The sequence below is a fragment of the Rhodamnia argentea genome, chromosome 6 (genome assembly GCF_020921035.1).
Source record: "Rhodamnia argentea isolate NSW1041297 chromosome 6, ASM2092103v1, whole genome shotgun sequence".
NCBI classification, from domain to species: Eukaryota; Viridiplantae; Streptophyta; class Magnoliopsida; order Myrtales; family Myrtaceae; genus Rhodamnia; species Rhodamnia argentea.
In genome coordinates, this window is record NC_063155.1 from 1,749,006 (window position 1) to 1,767,528 (window position 18,523).

The 18,523-nt window shown below is 37.8% G+C and overlaps 3 protein-coding genes across 7 annotated transcripts in view; 2 read left to right on the top strand and 1 right to left on the bottom strand.

Moving 5' to 3' along the window:
* Nucleotides 1-2,966, top strand: part of LOC115755971 (alanine--tRNA ligase) — a 78,776-nt gene extending 75,810 nt beyond the window's left edge. The window contains exons 5-8 of one of the 3 annotated variants that reach the window (XM_030695623.2): nt 593-695; nt 800-874; nt 2,351-2,446; nt 2,695-2,966. In XM_030695623.2, the coding sequence (XP_030551483.1) occupies nt 593-695; nt 800-874; nt 2,351-2,446; nt 2,695-2,751 (331 nt within the window). In that variant the 3' untranslated portion in view covers nt 2,752-2,966. Of the gene's footprint in view, nt 1-592; nt 696-799; nt 875-1,104; nt 1,297-2,350; nt 2,447-2,694 lie in introns of those variants that run through there. The other 2 variants (XM_030695622.2, XM_048280213.1) reach the window with 2 other exon arrangements.
* Nucleotides 2,967-7,429: 4,463 nt separating this feature from the next.
* LOC115755969 (probable protein phosphatase 2C 40) lies at nt 7,430-12,499 on the top strand. Of its 3 annotated transcripts, XM_048280177.1 has the most exons (5): nt 8,140-8,393; nt 9,129-10,345; nt 10,869-11,133; nt 12,188-12,318; nt 12,367-12,499. In XM_048280177.1, exons 2-4 carry the CDS (start codon nt 9,137-9,139, stop codon nt 12,313-12,315), a joined length of 1,602 nt encoding a protein of 533 aa, XP_048136134.1. In that variant the 5' UTR covers nt 8,140-8,393; nt 9,129-9,136; the 3' UTR covers nt 12,316-12,318; nt 12,367-12,499. The 3 variants fall into 3 exon arrangements, with proteins under 3 accessions (XP_030551478.1, XP_048136134.1, XP_048136133.1); XM_030695618.2 differs by lacking the exon at nt 8,140-8,393 and adding an exon at nt 7,430-7,575 and having other exon boundaries at nt 12,188-12,499; XM_048280176.1 differs by having other exon boundaries at nt 8,141-8,393; nt 12,188-12,499.
* Nucleotides 12,500-12,927: 428 nt separating this feature from the next.
* On the bottom strand, nt 12,928-15,570 carry LOC115755973 (CAP-Gly domain-containing linker protein 1). The gene is made up of 7 exons (XM_030695625.2): nt 15,284-15,570; nt 15,150-15,188; nt 14,892-14,945; nt 14,695-14,748; nt 13,580-13,633; nt 13,412-13,483; nt 12,928-13,291 (listed from the first exon to the last, which is right to left on the bottom strand). The coding sequence occupies exons 1-7, from the start codon at nt 15,335-15,337 to the stop codon at nt 13,163-13,165; spliced, it is 456 nt and encodes a 151-aa protein (XP_030551485.1). The 5' UTR covers nt 15,338-15,570; the 3' UTR covers nt 12,928-13,162.
* Nucleotides 15,571-18,523: the final 2,953 nt, after the last annotated feature.

The window sequence follows — 18,523 nt, forward strand, 5'->3', positions numbered from 1 at the left end:
AAAGAAAAGTCGTAGGAGTTATTTGCATGAAAGAAAAGTTCAAGGATGCAATTGCACTTTGGACATAAGTTATAAGACTAGTAAATTAATCCAAAGAGTCATTGGCCAAAACAGAAAACTCATCCAAAGAGTGGGACTTTAAGGATTTGTAACTTGTGCAGTTTACTTAGATTCATGCTTTCCGGGTATCATCTTGTTGCTTGTAATACTTGGAGGATTGAACTTGAACTATTTCTTTTTCCCCATGCATTATTACCAGTCTTCAAATTTTGTGGATGTGGCATTTTCGTGCCATTTTGGATATTTGGGTAGTGGAATAGTGTACCAGTGATGAACCAGGCCATTCCCTTTATTGAAATGCAAGATCCTGCTAAATAGGCAAAATTTAGGTGTACATGGGCCTATATCTCATTTTACTCCTTAGGACTTCTAGTTCGGCTGTTCCAGAAGTAGCTTTCTGAGAAGGAAAGCTTCTTGTTTCTGCTGGCTGTCTGGAATTGGTTTTTGTGTTATTTTTTGCCCAGGCCATTTGTTGAATATGAGCCCATATGTTGTTTTACTGGAGCTAGTTCTTAGATAGACTTTTTTCCAGACCATTCGTTGAATATAAAGGCGTTATTCCACCAAGTGAAATATCTAACAAGCAGAAGGAATTGGAGACAGAAGCTAATGCATTGATATCTAAAGGAGAGGAAGTAAGATTCTACTTTACTTTTCCTTGTGTTGAAATATATAGACTTTAAATGGTTGGTTTTGTTGCTTCATATGAAAATCTTACTGATTTCATGATACCTTACAGGTTGCTGCTGCGCTATTACCTTACGATGAAGCTTTAGAGCAATGCGGCGGTTCCCTTCCTGATTATATTCCCAAGGTCAGGAGTTCATATACAACAACTATTGCCCCTGCTGCCTTTTGCTTAGATATCGTCCTGCATTGTTAAGCTTTATGCTTTGTGATGAGAAGCAAAGTTTCCAAACCGGTCCTTGATCTGCTACTTTTCTTACGTACACAAATGATATTGTTACAAAACAGATTGCAATGGGGATTTCAACTAGACAAACTGTTGAACCCGATTTGACCATTCTAGGGCTTTTTTGATGGGTGAAAGTGAAATGCAAGGACCGGGAATCGAACATCTCCCCACTTGGGATTACTGGGCATAACCAGCAGCCAAACTTCTTCGTGCAATTCTTATAAAGCAGTCTACTCATTACCAGAGACCTCATTGATATCTATAAGGAAAAGTTTTAGTCTATTATTCTAAAGAGTAATTTAGTTAGTCCCACTGGAAAATTTTGTAAGATGGTGCTGATGGGAATCAATCTTGCCACACCCCCCACCAGCCCATCACACCCCATAACACCCCATCACACCCCACCCAACCCCACCCCCACCCCCAAAAAAAAACAATAACATGTGCGCTTCCCTGCCATTCCTTCTGGACAGTATTTGTTTGCCTGCTTGTCTAACATCTGAAAATGGAATTGTTGGTTTAACTGGTTGAACAGCGAATCAACTGGGTTTTACGCTGGTCTGGGGTTTAACAACATTATTTAAAATAATGTGCTGCCTACTGCCTGTTTTCTATTTTTCACTCAAACTATTAAATATTCATACAAATCCCTTGATGATCAGTTGGCACACCCGTTTACTGTGAATGAGAAGAGTCAAGTGAGAATGAGATGTTTCATTCATGTTCATTTGGTGCTTGGTGACTTGGAATAACATCGAATGAAATGGATATTGAGAAAGAGACTTTTTTACCGCATTCTCATTAATGCGGGGGAATGATGTGAATGAATTTGAAGGAATTGCTCTGACTTAATGAAAAATGGAAATTCCATAAATAGTAAAACATTTTATGGCATACCAACAAATAAATGAAGAAGCATGGCATGATATCTCTCTTCTCTTTTTTTTTTTTTTTTTTTTTTATTCCTTTCGGCAACTTTTGAAGTGAATTTGTATTAAATGGTTCTTTGTTATATGGTAAGTTTTGATCACGTTTCCAATCATAAAAACCTCAATTCCAATTCCTAGGTGTTACGAAGTATGATAGTTTAAACTCTACTTAGAATTCAGGTTACCAAATGTTTATTCTAATTCTTCTTACTTCATTTCAATTGTTTCTTCCACTTAACCAAACGGGGCGTCAATAGTATTAAGCTGCAACGCTCCAAAAGAAGATGTGGATATCATTGATTTTACGGTTTCGGCTGCTAATTGTAGATGCGCGTTGCATGAAGTATATCGTAGATAAATCATCTTGTTTGCTCCTATGGTTACTGGTGGTTTCCATTGTATATGCAGAGTCTTTCATATGACCAATATATTGCAACCATTGCAGGAAAGCACTCCTCGCATTGTGAAATTGGGAACTAATCCTGGTTGTCCATGTGGCGGTACCCATGTTCATAATCTATCAGAGATAATAAGCATGAAGGCAAGTATTCCACTGCACATACTCTGAATAATAACTATGGGACTGTTAGTACCTGATTTAATTACTTTTACTACTTTAAAAGTGAAAACAAGAGTACGATGAGACTATACCCCCCTCAAGGTCTTGTATGACAGTAGAAAAACTATTAGAATCAAGTCCAATGTCTCTTAACTTCGTCGGTTATGTTGTGTTTCAATGTTTCACTGCCGTCTGTGTCTGTGTACTAAGGCTCTTCGATATTTGTTCAGGTTTCCCAAATTCGCACGAAGAAAGGTGTGACAAAAGTTTCCTATACTGTGGGGTGATTTCGGTCCAGAGCTCTTCATGTTTGTATCGAATGTATGATGGCTTGATTATAGGAACAGAAATCAAAATGATATGGAGCCTATAGTTAGGTATGCCCTATCTTATCGGGTACATTGGTCCCTTGGTGGGTGTTTTCAAAATTTGGACTTTTGGTAAATGAGTTTGGAAGTAACAGTTCAACATTCTCTTATTGTATGGAAGTTCCATTGTTACATCTCTCTCTCTGAACAAGCTCTTTAAGTTGTCGTCAATGGTGGTGCTTTCATGGATGGAACTTCAAGAAAGATGAGATGATATGCTCCTTATCACCAGTCGCGTTAAGACGAGTTCTGGAATATACGCATAATACGATCCTTTCTCCTAGGCAGAGAACAGGATGCCATGCCATTTGGTGGCTGTGGGCTCATTTAGTTACTAGTGATTGTCATTGTATTTCGTTTATGCTTCACGACAGCAGATTAGCCGCGAAGTTAGGAACCGGTATCCTCGCTTCCCGGCCTAGCTGGAAGCTACTCTTCTGTCAGGATTTTACCCTAGATGCATCACAGATCTGTTAACAGTCTACCCTAAAAACTAATCAAGATTGATACTCTAACATTAGTTATGGATTAGGTTGTGTCGAAAAACGACCTTCACTATACTTAGGTAGTCATAATGTATTGCTAAAGATCGCTTATGACTTGTGGGCCAAAAAGGATTTTGAGCACATTGCTAATATTTAGTGAACCTATAGAATTGCATACAATAGTGAACTGAATTCATATTTTTTATGTGCCTTAATCTACTTAAGAAGTAGATTTTAATTTATTCTCTTATTCTAAATATCTACGCGATCGTGCATGTTATGAGATAACGATTAAATGCACGATTGGAGATAGACGGTTTGGCGGGCCCGAATCGCCCGGCCCCACTTCTTTTGTTGCGCGTAAATATTTGAGTTATATATAGATAGGGAAAAACCCTAAAGACGCCGAACAGTATTAAGGTCGTCTTATTTCGAAGGAGAAAAATAGATGGAGAATCGTTCTCCGATCTTAGATTTTTAAAAGAGTCTCAAAGATCAAAGACAATCAAGCAAGAGGAATTCCACCGTAAGCTAGCACTTGGACCGTTGGAAACTTCGGTTCATGTGTGTGAATACCGATAGAGGCACAACACTTGAGGCGCTAATCCGGACACAACCGCTTATCAATTTATCTTCGATCCGCAAAAGGTACGTCTTGAACTCCTATTGATTTCAATATATGCACGGATCCTGTCTAGGGTTTGGGTTTATAAATATATTCCGCTGCGTTTTAACAATCCCGAAACCCCTTCAAGATCCCATGAGGCGTCGCCAATCAAATATTTAGGGCGCGCATGATAACACTTTTGGAGCAAAAATCCGTTTGGTAACTTAACTTTTGAAGCAGAAATCCGTTTGGTTTAGAACTTTAAATTTCTACTTCTAAAACAACTGTTTACTTCAGAAGTGATTTTTGCAGCACTTTTGAGAAGTAAAAAAAAATTTACGTCTCACCATCGAAAGCTATTTTTTTTATTTTCACTCCTCCCTCTTCATATTTTCTTTTATTTACGAGGGCTCTCTCTCTCTCTCTCTCTCTCTCTCTCTCTCTCTCTCTCTCTCGAGGTGCGGCCGGTTGACCCGGTTCGGAAAATATTTTAATAATAAAAAATTTAAATATAAATAAAAAAATCATTAAAAAGTATAAAAATTTCATAAAAATTTCCAAACGTAACAAAAAATTCAGTAAAAAAATCCCAAAAAATAGAAAATGGCCACAATCAACTAGCCAAGACCTATTTTGGATTTTTTGACCCCGATCTTTCCAAATTGACGATTTTACCCTTCTTGATAAATTGTCTCCAATTTCTCCCAATTCACTCATGAACTCTAATCACACATTCTCTAAACCCTTAGAGCCATATTAGGGAAGCCTTGATTTGTGTTTGATATGCTTTCTCTGTGAACTTGATTACGCATTTATTTTATTGAATGTAATTGGTAGGATTAGTCTTCCGAATTGCATGAAAACCCGTCGATATTTGCATTTGACTTTTCTTGAATAAAATGCATTTTAGGTTATGATCAATAATTTTTCGTAGAAATTTTGTCCCGTTATCAAACGTTTTTTTTTTTTTTTGTCGTAAATCAATTTATGAAGTAGAAGTAGAAAAAGCAATTTCTGCTTCTGAAACATAAGTGTTGTCATGCGCACCCTTAGTTGACACATGCAGTTTCAGCTCCTATCGACATTGATCGTGTTTTGGATCGTTCCTGCTGAGCGGTAGGTTGAAGTCCACGTTGGTAATTCGTGTGAGCTTGTTCTGGTGGCGACGGGACGGGACAACGATCCGATGCGAGCATCAGCCACTTCGGAAAATCGGCGGACGGCTGAACTTGAGGCAGTCCTGAGAGATGCGTTGTGGTCCATACATCAACTGGATGGGGGGTGTCAGTCGGGGCTCCACTCTTCTCAGGTGTATTTGTCCCTCTTGTGCTGCTCCAGCGCCGCTCGTTTCACTTAGCGTCCCTTCATGCGGATAAGTTTCTGAGAAAATCTTATGAATGCGACCGAAAGGACGCGTGGATGGGATCTGCTTATTTCGTCGAAATGCTCTAATCCAAAAGTATTTTTCTTATCTTTCGATGCTCCGACGCCTTCTAAAAAAATTAATCATCGAAAAATATTTTCACTTTACACGAAGCAGATGTCGGTTTTGGGAATTCACTCCGCTTTTGTCATTGCCGGGAAAAAAGCACGGGCTCTAGGGCAGCACCTGAAGTTCCGGAGGCTATCGCTCCCTAGACCCGACGGCCTTGGCGGCCGTTTCCAGGTTGCCAACAGTCCGATCCCCAATTGTTCAACCCGGCTCCACAGGTCTAGCCCGTCAAGGGTTTCTATGGCTGTCGACCTAGAGGAACAACCGGACCCGGCAAACCGGGTTGCCACCATTTTGCTTCCATTGATATTTTTTAGTCTTCAAACTATTCGCATTTCTTCGACTCCACACGTGTTGGCGTTGACAAAGGAAAAAATGATCGTAAAATCATTTTTACGAATTGTTTTCTCAATTAATTATTTCTTTTTCCATATATATATTTTTTAAATTTTGACAGCCGATCATCGTGATTACTACATCGTATCCGTCCTTTGCATGATTAAAGAAGGCTTCCTTTATGTGGTCAGCTCACTGAACGTAATCAAGTCAAACTATCAATGTCTTAAAGCAAGTGGTCAACTTTTAATACGTGGAAAAAATCGTGGACCGCCAAATTAATTCGAGAATCTGATAAAGTAGCTTAAAATTTGCCTGTTCAATAATTGGATTTCCGGTGGTCGTGGGCTCTTGGCTGTCCATCAGCAATCAGCATCAATGACCCGAACATCTGATTTTTTGTCCAGAAAAAAGTTAAAAGATATAATTATTTTTTTCATTATCTACAGTAATTTATATTTAAATATTTTTTTGGATAATGGAAATATTTTTGGCTTGTTCAATTTTTTTTTTATGGGCGGTACGAGCGATATTTTTTATGGAAATATTTTCGAAATCATCTATTTTTCGCGAAATAAATGAGGACTAAAAGTTAAAATCCCCGTGTTTTGGTCTGATGCTTTGTGTTGCACCACAAAACACAAAAGAGCCGGGTCAAGCTTTTTAATTTGGGCGTCGTTTTCACTTATCAATTTAAATACAAATAAATTAAATTTGTCGATATTTGCTTTTTGCTAAAAAAGAATTCTCTTCCTAAACTAAGACAAAATTACGCTGCTGGATAGCCAATTTGTGATTTTGCTTTATATAGATAACCAATTTGATTTTTAGACAATATCTAGAATCTTAGGCGATTTTGTTTTTATCTTTTTTTTATCATTAATTCGATTTTGATTTCACATAATATTCTTAAACATCCTATTTACTTTTCTGAATGGTTTTTAAATCGATAAACTTTTTAGATCACATGAACCTCAATTATCCTCTTTCGATTGTCACTCTCTCAATAATCGTAAATATTTTCAATGGTGCTCACAAGGTAATTTTTGGACGGTCCGTACGGACTATAGTATATCATTATTTCGTCATTTATTTCCGGTCATGATCATGGAATTGCGAATCGAACTCACGACCACGGCCTTTCCGGCCATGGTACTTATTTCGGTTACGTCTATAACATCTTACGAGCAGAAACTTCCCGAATTCGATTGTAGATGGGAACTCGAACTCACAATCACTTATGTTGTTCAAAGCTTCCGACAATTTCCATCCCATGACATGCCGTCGTGTGGATCGTAGCGGTCGAGAATCGGAATTGAATTCCCCTCTATTCTTGATAGAAAGATGAAGTCTCGATTGTTCGATCGGTCAATCAAATCGGATTTCGTTGATTTAAATTTGATTTCTTATAGATATGTTTATTTTTTTGGTGGAAAAGTTTTTTCTATGTTAAAAAGAAAAGTGCATGGAGGTTCCTTTAGGATTTGTCTATAAAGGCGGGTTTGAGTGATTGACCCGCTCTCGCCATCCCTCTCTTCTCCACCATCCGAATTTTCTTCCTCTCCTTTTTATTTTTTTATTTTTAATTTTAATTTTTTCTCGCTCATATATATATATGGCAGAGAGTAAAAGCTCTTCCATAACGGCCCCAGATTCTGTCCCTCCTTCCTCGCAAATCTCCTCCATCTCTCTCTGGCTTCTCTCTCGACGACGGAGAAGAAGAAGAAGCAGCAGCCGCCGCCGCCGCCGCCGCCTTGCCATGGCCGCATTCCGGTTCTGCTCCGGTTTCTGACCTCGTTCCGCCGCCGGCGATCGGATTCGAGGTGCGGTTCGTGTGCTCTTCGTTTGCTCGCGTTTCTCTCGTGTGTAGCTCGCGCTTGGAGATGCTTGGTCCCGCGATGTCGTCTTTGCCGTTCTGTCGTGTGCTTTGCGTTGTTTTTTTTCTTTTCCCGCGGATCGAAGCTAATGAGGAGAGGATTTTCTGGGATCTTGCGTGAGAAAAGGAGCCTCGTGGAGGAAAAAAAATAAAAAAAGAGCCGATTGATGTTGGTTTGTTTGTTCACGCGTTGTTGGAGATGTTCAAACTTGCGGCTGCAAGTTTGTTTTCGGTTTCTGATTCGTTTGCTCTGTTCACATTGGTAAACTTGTGTGGGATTTAACTTACAGGTCACTCAACTTTCAACGTGATTAAATGGCTTATTTGATCTGTACCTAGGATTTGGAAAACATTTTCATAAGAATGATTGCTTATGTCGCTTGAAATGGTTGTTTAATAGAAAATGTTTTTACTATTGACAATAATTTATGTTTAAACCTATTCGTGGACAATGGAAATAGTTTTCCTTCTTCGTTTTTGTGAGCGATATGAGCTATCACTTTTTATGAAAATGTTTTCCAAATATCAATTCATTTTCGGCAAAGAAAACGCACCCTTAATGTTGATCTGAAGTCGTGGCTTCTTCGGTACCGAATGTAAAGTTGATTGACATGCCATGAAATATATAGAGTGACCTAGTGCTGCCGTGGATTTTCTGTTGTCCACAAAATTCCAGTGTGATTTTGGTTGGCTGGTTGCCGACGTGACCCTGGTAAACCAAAGTTCAGAGATAAAAACTGGAAGTTGAAAACGGCCAGTTTGAGAGTCAGTTAAACTTAAGTGACCTCTCATGTAAGTTTTAATGATACGAGATTATGGATGGTACCCTCTGTATTGGTATACTTGTTTGATCTGTTAAACAGCTTTTTTCTGAATACCAAAACCGTGACGTTAAATAATAGTCAACGACATTAAATACTCTATGTTTTTTGCCTTTCTTTTCATGGAAGTTTTAGTTTTCAAAATTTCTTTAGTCATGGGACTTAGATGCATGTCTTTTAAGATGTAGATTTTTTAAGTTTAACATTCGAAATTCGGTGACAAAGAGGAGAGCACACCTCAACTAAACTGTTATGCGCCTTGCACTCTTTACTTGGATTGCCATGGCAAAAACTTGGTTGAGATGTGTAATGTGAAGGAAAGTGGAGATACACTCTACTTTCTACAGATCCATGAAGAGTCATTATAATCACAAATTTACTCATTGGAAATTTTTGGCAGTGTATTTCTTTTTTTTAAGAAAATCTGTTATGTTAAAATGTCTTAAGAAAAAGAGAACTTTTAAAATTCAATCACACGGACCATCACTGGACTCTTTCCTTCATCAGGATTATATCTCTCTGTCATGCAGGGTGTTCTATTGAAAAGGAGTACGTAAGAGGTGATTTTTTATTGCACATAGATAATATTAGATTCCAGACATGGACCTTTTGTCTCTTTGTCCTCCTTTTTACTGTTTCCACATTTGTTGTTCATATATGCAACTTTGCACTGTCACAGGAATCATCATGGAAGGGGCAACTGCAATAAAACATGATACAGAACTTAAAGTGAGTTTTGGCTATCAATGCAATGGAAACAAGTTTGATCCCTATGATGTTTCTAATGGGTATGATATACTTCGTGGAATTAAAACGCAAAGACCCTGTGGCTTCTCATTCTCCTGCTTATCTGGTGCTGCTGTAAGTGCCAATGCCACCTTGGCAAATACAAATATCTGCAACGGGGTGATAGGGGAAGAAATACTTCCTGCTTGGGATTCTCCAAATTCATTTCGCAAGATTTCCTCATCACCATCCCTCTCAAAGTTGGACATGTTATCATCCTCTTTTCAGAGCAGTACATCTAACTTAAGCTGTAGTCCACCTTGTCAAAGTGACTCTTTTGAAAGTGACTCGTTTTTAAAGGCAATGAGCGCTCCTTCAAAAGGTGACACTTTTCTGAATGCAACGGAAGTTCAAGTAGCTGGTGGAGCAGCTGGGGAGGACAGGGTGCAAGCTGTTTGTTCTGAAGAGAATGGATGGCTCTACTGTGGAATTTATGATGGATTCAATGGAAGAGATGCAGCTGATTTTCTTGCTGGGACATTATATGACACCTTCACTAGTTTCTTCAATGCTTCTTTAGATTGGGAGTCAAAGCAGGAGTACCTGAAAGCTTTTGATAGTTCAGATGCATATGGGCCTCTCCAATACATTCTGGAGGATAATAGTTACACTTCTCATGGGAAGAATTTGCTTACAAAGAACTGCAATTTTGAGAATCCAAATCCCGAGAACTTCATGAAGAATGCTCAAAATTTTCGCATGAATATGCCGTCAGAATCTTTTCAGAGAGGTGTAGTAGATTGTCTTCAACATGCTTTAAATCAGGCAGAAAATGATTTCTTATACATGGTTGAGCAGGAAATGGAAGATCGTCCAGATCTAGTTTCTGTTGGTTCTTGTGTTTTGGTTGTGCTTCTGCATGGCGATGACTTGTACACACTCGGTCTTGGGGATAGTAGAGCTGTTTTGGCTACATATGAACAACATGTCAATAATGGCAGCGAGGAGTTGAAAGCCATCCAGCTCACTGAGAGCCACACTGTTGACAACGAAGTCGAAAGAGCTCGACTTCTGTGTGATCATCCTGATGACTCCATGACCATTTCAATGGGGAAGGTCAAAGGCAAGTTGAAAGTCACACGGGCCATTGGAGTCGGATACTTGAAGAAGGTGGTTTCTCATTCTCAATCACTACGTTTAGTCAAATTGCATTATGTGAGCAGAGCAAATACACATGAAAATGCATGATATTATGCTTGGTTGAAATACATGGATCCTCACTTACAGCATGACCATTTCTTAGTCAGGTGGCAAAGTTTGGTAAATATGCGTTTTTTTACAAGATAATGCTTTCAGAACCGCTACTGATGATCACGAGCAGCCACTCTGTTGATCTTACCACAGGGCATGTCCTTGTGATTTGCAGAAAGGAAACCCTGAATGATGAACAATTTTGCTGTCAGCATCTTTATTTTAAGAATAATCTCGGCACCCATTTGACTTTAACTCAGGTTGTGCTGACCCAAGAAACTTTTACGTGGACATTGTTGAGTACATAAAAGATTTTCCATGGTGTTTGAACTATATCGATGTAGTATCATCATTAGTGGTAGAGTTCAATGACTAGTCTGTACACATGCTGGTCATGTGTATATGGTATGTGGCAATGCTAATGATCCTCTTACATCTGCAGAAGATTCTAAATGATGCACTCATGGGTATCCTTCGTGTCCGTGATCTTATAAGCCCTCCATATGTTTCTACCATACCATCAGTGAATGTGCACAGAATTTCGAAAGACGATCACTTTGTCATAGTTGCAAGTGATGGTCTGTTTGATTTCTTCAGCAATGATGAGGTTGTAGAAATTGTGAATTCCTATATCCAATGCAACCCTTCTGCTGATCCAGCAAAATATATAGTGGAGCAGCTCATGTTGAGAGCAGCCAATTCTGCAGGTAGACTTCGTGCTACTTGTTCTTGCTTGATTCTTTCCAATTTTTTTTTTTTTTTTTGTGTGTTAATCTAATAATAAGCTGACTCTGTCCTTCTAAAGTTTTTCTCCATAAAAAATGAATACAATCCGGGCACATGAAAGTGTGCACTATTAGTTGTGAGAGTTAGTATCTTGTATTGATTTGAACTCAGTGAGAACCAATTCTCCCTTTGCGTAATTGCAGACTTATTCCAGTCAATTTTTCTAATGGCGACAGGGATAGTCAGTCTAGTCACTTGTTTTTACCCATACTCATATGGTTGTTTTCCATTGTAGGTTAAGTTGCATGTGCTGAAAGTAGTGAATCTTTATAATATTTATTCCACCTGTATTAACAGATACGCGGGCCGCAGTATTTCTTCTTTTTTGGTGGAAGCCTTGTATATCTATATGTCTATTTATGATTGACCCTGTTTCAGCATGGAACCTGGGTTACTAATGCAACGTGATATCCTATTAGTGATCCTTGTCTACTCCGAATTTTTTTTCCTTTTGTTGAGTCACCTGCTCTTATATAGACTGCTAGCATAACTTTTACTTGTGTCATGCATTGCATTTGGACTTGCCTCGTTTAATAACTATTTATTATGAAAGAACAGGGGAGGTTTGTCATCACAGACCTAGGTTTTATATTCCTAAAGTGTTACACCTCTGCATTCTTATTGCTACAGCTTTAGCTTGCACATGGCAGAACTGTTATTCTAAACCAATGCATCCTCTGCCGAATTAAATCTAGGGAGCTAAAAGACTTGGTTAGTGCCATTGAGAGAGAGAAATTTAATTGTTTTGCTAGATTATGAGGGTAAAGGAAGAACTGGCAATTGAAATATTGGATGAGGAGTGAGTGGATTGCACTTGCTGACATATGTAAACAAAGTTACCCATCTTTTGGATGGTGTAAAAGCTTCTTAAAGCAAATAGCAAGGCTGACTAATCTATGCAGCCATTCTCCATTTGATGACTAAATTACAATTACTTGGTCAGCATTTTTTGATACATTTACTTTATCGTTGCAGGTTTCAGTATGGAGGAATTGATGAGAATTCCTCCAGGGAGGAGGAGGAAGTATCACGACGACGTAACTGTTATTGTGATAATCCTCGGAACAAATCAGCGCACTTCCAAAGCATCGACATGTGTATAAGATTCTATATATCGTAATTATCCTAGTTATGTAATACCACAGCAGATAGTCCCTGCTTCTCTTCTGTTAGGAAAAAGAAAACAGAGAAATTTGCAAGTGTACATATGGAAACATCAGACAGACTGTTGGATAAAATTTTTTATCACAAGCTCCATGTAATTAGCTCCAGTCCTATTTCTGCAAATGAAGTGGTGCACTCTCCTTTTCCTGCTTATCTTTTCGGTAAATGTCCTGTGTTTGTGTACGTCAAATCTTTCCATGGGTATGCGAAATCTCGTTGACCACTGCTTCTAAGACGTAGATTTTCCTTGCAAAATCCTTTTTGTTCTCTATGTCAATGCTTGAATCTCCAATTCTGATTAAAACAAATCCTAGTCGCAGTACAAGGTGATCATATTTCAAATGTTAAGTTCCAGTGACTCGGTGGAGGTGTGGAGTAAAATGCGCCAAATATCAACTTTTTGCAGGTTGCAGCTCGCAGCAGAGTTGATGTATAAAGATGTCAAAAACTATTGTTCAAGTGCGCACTGTGACCTTGCTAGTCCTCCAAAGTGAAACGTTGGTTTACACAAGAACATTTGGAAACAGTCCACAAAAAATTTAGACACTTGGTTGAAAAGAGAATCTTACAAAATCAATTGTATAGGAAAATTCACAAGAGACATTCGTTTTATGAATTAAGAGAGCGACTCTTACTTTAATTGATTCAAATGCGGCGTTACGCCATAAGTTGATTGTACACTGCAACAAATTTCGGACATAACAGTGGACGTGACTGATTTATTTGTCATACAAAGAAAGTAATATTCTCTTCTTCCCAAGAGATGGACCTCAACATGAAGACTATTCAGTATTCGGGATCTTCCTTTTTTATGACTACTGTTGGAACATGCCCAGCATCCGCACCATCCTCTCTTTCTTTGACAATTGGACTTTGGATCACACTGTCCTTGGTATCTTCTGAAACATCCTGCAACTGCACATTTGTAGGTATATCAATCAGCAGATCAATTTACATGGGAATAGGCGCGCATCTGCACCATGAGATGCAAAAGGTCCCATTAGGTTTAGAAAATCTCATGCCCAAAGATAGTACCCCAAGATTCCTTAAACTAGCGGTGACATCCTCCTGTTGCTGCTGAAGAGTAGTCCTGAGTTCCTGAAATTCCTGGATACATTGCAGAAGAAACAGTCAGAACAAGAAAGATTACATCAAAAAAAAAAAAGATGAAGAAGGCGGTGAAATAGCTAAATCATCACCGACCGATCTGAGTTGTTCCACCTCAACGTTAAGTGATTTCTTAAGTTCTGAAAGTTCCTGCATCATAACTAATTCGTGAGGATGGCTTTTCAATACCATTCATATTTGGTGTGTAAAACATTTAGTGACTCCGCAAAGAAATCTCATTTGTAATGTAGCATAAAACAATCCTTCTTATAGGGTAACATAAGACTTGAGAACTTTTTTCCAATTAAGTTGTAGATCAAAGGCCCTCTGCCACAAAACAGTGATTAATTTCAGGCCATGAAGGTGAAATTCCATAACAAAATTTATCTGCCGATACATTCTTCAGATAAGTATTTTCTGCGGGACACAAGGCAATTAGGTTCCACCACCAGAAAGATATGCTCTTTTCTCAAATAAGATGTCTCATCCCTAATTATGCCCTTCAAAATTTCCATGAATCGATATGCCTCAAAGTTTCAAGTTACAATACTACATGCTGCTTGGGCATCACATCAACTGAAACACCCGTACAACAATGCTTAACAACCTGCCTGCTACCTTCGCTTGCTGCTTTGGATATATGGCAGAAAGAGATGAAGACGACAAAAAAGGGGTTAGAAAATTTGCACGCCACTACATAAGTCCAAACCAAGATTTGAATTGCTATTGCAAAAGTTTGTAATGACTGCTAATTCAACTTAAGGATTCCAATGACATGGGCATGCAAAACCAGTAAAGAAAAGCGCGACACGATGATGCGACTAACTCAGAAAGTTCTAGTGTTCATAGTAAGTGATGTAGCACTTGACCATCCATAAAAACTTAAAGCGACAAATCCACCAAAATCAAGGATGAAAGTGGTACAAGTCATGCGGAACATTAATAGGAGACCGATGTACAGGGATAAGTTCAGTCTTGCAGCCCATACTTGAAGAACATAGAACATATCAGTTATTGCCAAATCCAGTCAAAGTGAGAAAGGTGATGATTTTGACGTGAACAAAACGTTTTTGTGGTCGAAAACTGGATCCTAATATGGCTTACTTGGGCACGATTAGAAACGTAGGCCATGCCATGCTTTGTTATACTTATCTGCACAACACTTTAAGAAATACATAGTTTAATGCAATCCACAGCAAGAGAAGGCTTACATCTTTGTAGATCTTGACTTGGGTATCCAACTTCGACCTCCAACTTTGCAAATCCTACATAAGCAGAGCAGAATTAAAATCGGACACTACCCTCTTTCAGGACTCCAGACAACAGATCCTATCGATAACACAATAGACACAAAACAAGCAATTAGAAACTGCTCTAGCAACGGAAAAAAGGGATCCGAATTTTTCACCTGCTTCAGGCTTTGGATTCGAGTAAGAAGCTCCGACCTCGACTCATTCAACTCCTGGAACCCAGAAACAAGAACAAGTAAAAAGCACGCGGGAAAGACCAGTCAAGCAAAGTTCCAGGATCTGAACTTAATTGGGCACAAAGAAGTTCACTTTACGCCCACGATCCAATTAATCATCTCACGGTATCTCCATTGAAGCACGACCACATGAAGTCACGAACAGAACAGGAAAAGAAGATAAATTGAACAAAAACATACCGTGATTTTCGAGCTCATGGGAGCAACGTTCTCCTTCCTCTGCAAAACCAAGCAACAAACACCCCATCAAACACACAATCTCACTATGGAAATCAAGTGCGTCTGCAAGCCAGAGAGAGAGAGAGAGAGATTACGGATGAGAGGGGAGCAGAAACATGGAGAGATGGGGTTGATTCGGAGTCGGCCATTCTTAGAGATCAGATCTTCGAGGATTGTCGCTAAGCAGTATCGATTCTGGGTGTTCAATGAACAGATCAGAGCCCGAACTGTCAGAGAGAGAGAGAGAGAGAAAGAGTGGTTTTTGAATGGCAGGTTCAATTTTGAAATCTAGGGTTTTTGGGGGGTGAGAGTTTGATTTGGGCGGGCAAAATCTTCCGTCTGGCGCTTTCTCCGGACATTATAGAAAGAAACAAAGCAAAACGACGTAGAATACGAGAGACATCCTCGACGGTTGCCGTCCGAGGAATGACGCCGTGGGGGAAATCTGTTGACACGTGGACCAAATAGGAAATTATGTTGTACTTGGAATTTCAAATTATCGTAAAAGAAATTATTTATGGTGAAAATTTCAAGTATTTTTAAATGGAGTCGAAATGCCCGAGCCACGGAATATTGATCGAAATGATTTGAACGAACAATTTTCTGGAAATGATGTTTATATTGGCTTGCAATAATTAGTCTACACGAAAAATATTTTCATCATCCACGAAAATTTTTAGACAAATTGTCGTTGATAATGAAAAGCATTTTTTGTTAACAACTTATTTCAAGCAATATAAACAGGTCATTTTTGGAATAAAATATTTTTTAAAACCATTTATTTTTTACGAAACAAACGAAGCTTGAGTAAAAAGTAAAAGTCCATTCGGACTCGCCCTTGTTGTGATAGTTGAACATTTCATCCGATGTAGGTCTTACATGAGTCTAAATGAAAATTCAGAAAATCACCATTTAAGTTTAGTCCTTGAAATTGGGTCAAAGCAATGGTTTTCCAAATCTCGAGTCATCTATGCTTTTACATGTATTGGCCTACAATTTATTTGGTTCCTACGGCAATCGAAACAGATGTAACAGTTATTAAGGCCGTCAACCTAATCAAAGGGAGGGTGGCCCGCTGGTCCTCAGCGCACCCGTATGTTGGCGATTTCGGCTAGCAATTTTAGACCCGCCGAGCAAGCTTAGGAAAAAAAAAAATTTCTAAGAACGAGTTTTATAATTACCAATAAATGAAAGATGCCCAAGTTTCTAATATAGGGGATAAATATTGTATATAAAATCTAATAGGTAATGTGCTAAGATAAAATAATTCAAAGCGCCCAAAATTATTTTTCATCTATTTGTTAATCTTTTTGCAGAAAATTTTTAAAAGTAAAAATATAAAAGCGTGGCCCGGTGGGCGTGGATGGAGCTTCAGGCTTGCCTATTAAGCAGGTCTACGGTCCTACTTGATTGGGACCATAGTTTTTACCACGCTGGTGATGCCAGTAATTGACTAATTATTACTTAGCCAAGCACGAAATTATGTAAATATAGCTAATTTATAATATTATAATTTATCAGTGAAATAATTATTATTTTGGTTTTCGACTTACAATTACCATTTCATCCATTTCTGCTCTATATATTTTATGATATACCTTGTTCCATGAAAATTTTTAGCTGAGATTTGAAGTTAATTGAGCCAAAATTGGGTTCTGTCTCACTTTTGTTTTGTTTTTTTTTCAATTAGAACCCTTACAAACCAATTTTTTCAAATGTAAATCAAAGAGGAAAAAATGGTAAAACTGACTAAAGGTATAGGTCAGAAAGGTAAAACAAAGAAATTTCTACAATGTAGTTGGTGAAATTACATAATTGTCCTTGTAGTGTAATCAATTTCACCCGTACACTCTACGTGAGAAACGTAGAATATACTCTCATTTTCTTCTATTTTTTGAATTGCAAATATATGTTTAACCGTAATTATAGAAAAAAATAGTAAAATGCTCATATACTGTTTTATTTTAGAAAATAATAAAGCATAATAGTAAAATAAGAAAAAAAATGTCAAGTTTTTTGTAATTATTATTTCACCGTGCAATTATGGTGATGAAATTTGTCATTAACTTATAATGTTGCGTAAAGAATGAAAACTAATCGTGCAGGCGCATAGTGCATGAATGAAGTTAGTTGTTTATTCAATTTGATCTTTGATTTTTTTTTCCCTTGGAATTAAGTCTTACAATTTGCAGGATTAGTACCAAGTCCTTACATCATTAGTTTTTGTTAGGTCATGTGTCTCGGGACATGGCTATCGCACATACAAAGTAAAGTGTTGCGAATGATTTTAGGAGCAAACATTTTTGTGGATCTAGTTTTCTACCACATAAATAGAAGCACCGACCTATCAAGATTTAACTATCCATCTCCATATTTATCATATGAACTATGCAATAAACGGGGAATTTTTAGGATTGATGACCATCCTAAAGTTACGTTGTAATCCAGTGAAAATGGTTTAGGGTTCATTTGTTTGAATTAAATTGTTTTTGTTGAATGATTTTGTTTAACTTTCTAGTATTTTGATGACGGAAAACTAATAGATATTCAGAAAACGCCTTTTTATCTACCGAAACAACAAACTTAGATTTGGGAAAAATGATTTCCCTTCCGGCAATAAGAAAATCACTTTCCCTATACTACCGAGTAAATGAAAACTATTATTTTTCTTGAAAATGATTTCTATTGTATCTCTTTAGGGGTACTTTTTGGAATTTTTCTTGTAATATATCGGTGGATATAGATGCTACGTTCACTTTAACCAGAAAATTTTGTCAGTTGCATCTCATCGTAATTTCAAAGTTTTCCTCGTTATCATGCACAATCATTATTTACTATTCACTAATGCAGCTACCACTTTATTTATGTGGCATTGCCTCTTTTAAATTCCACGTCTGTAGTGGTCATGAAACTATTCATAACGATGGTGTATCTTGTGGCATGTGAATTATGTATATTTTCCACATTTTGATATTTTTTTCTAAGGGAAAGTACGAAAGAAGTCATAAACCTATTGCATTGGTACCAATTCAGTTTCTAAACCTTTCAATTTGATCAATAAGAATAGGGGGAAGAAAAAAGGCTGAAAGGAAAAAAAAAAGTCAGGAAAAAGAAAAGGGAAAATAATAATAGAAAATTTAAAATATAAAAAATTCACGTCGGTGCTAGCGATGCCACGTAGAATGGACGACATACACGTTAGTGATTTTCGGCATAAATTGGCTGGATGGATTGAATTGGTACCAATGCAAAAAGATTTAAGACTAAATTGATCCAATTGAAATGTTTAGAGATCAAATTGGTATCAATGCTGTAGATTTATGACTTTTTAAATA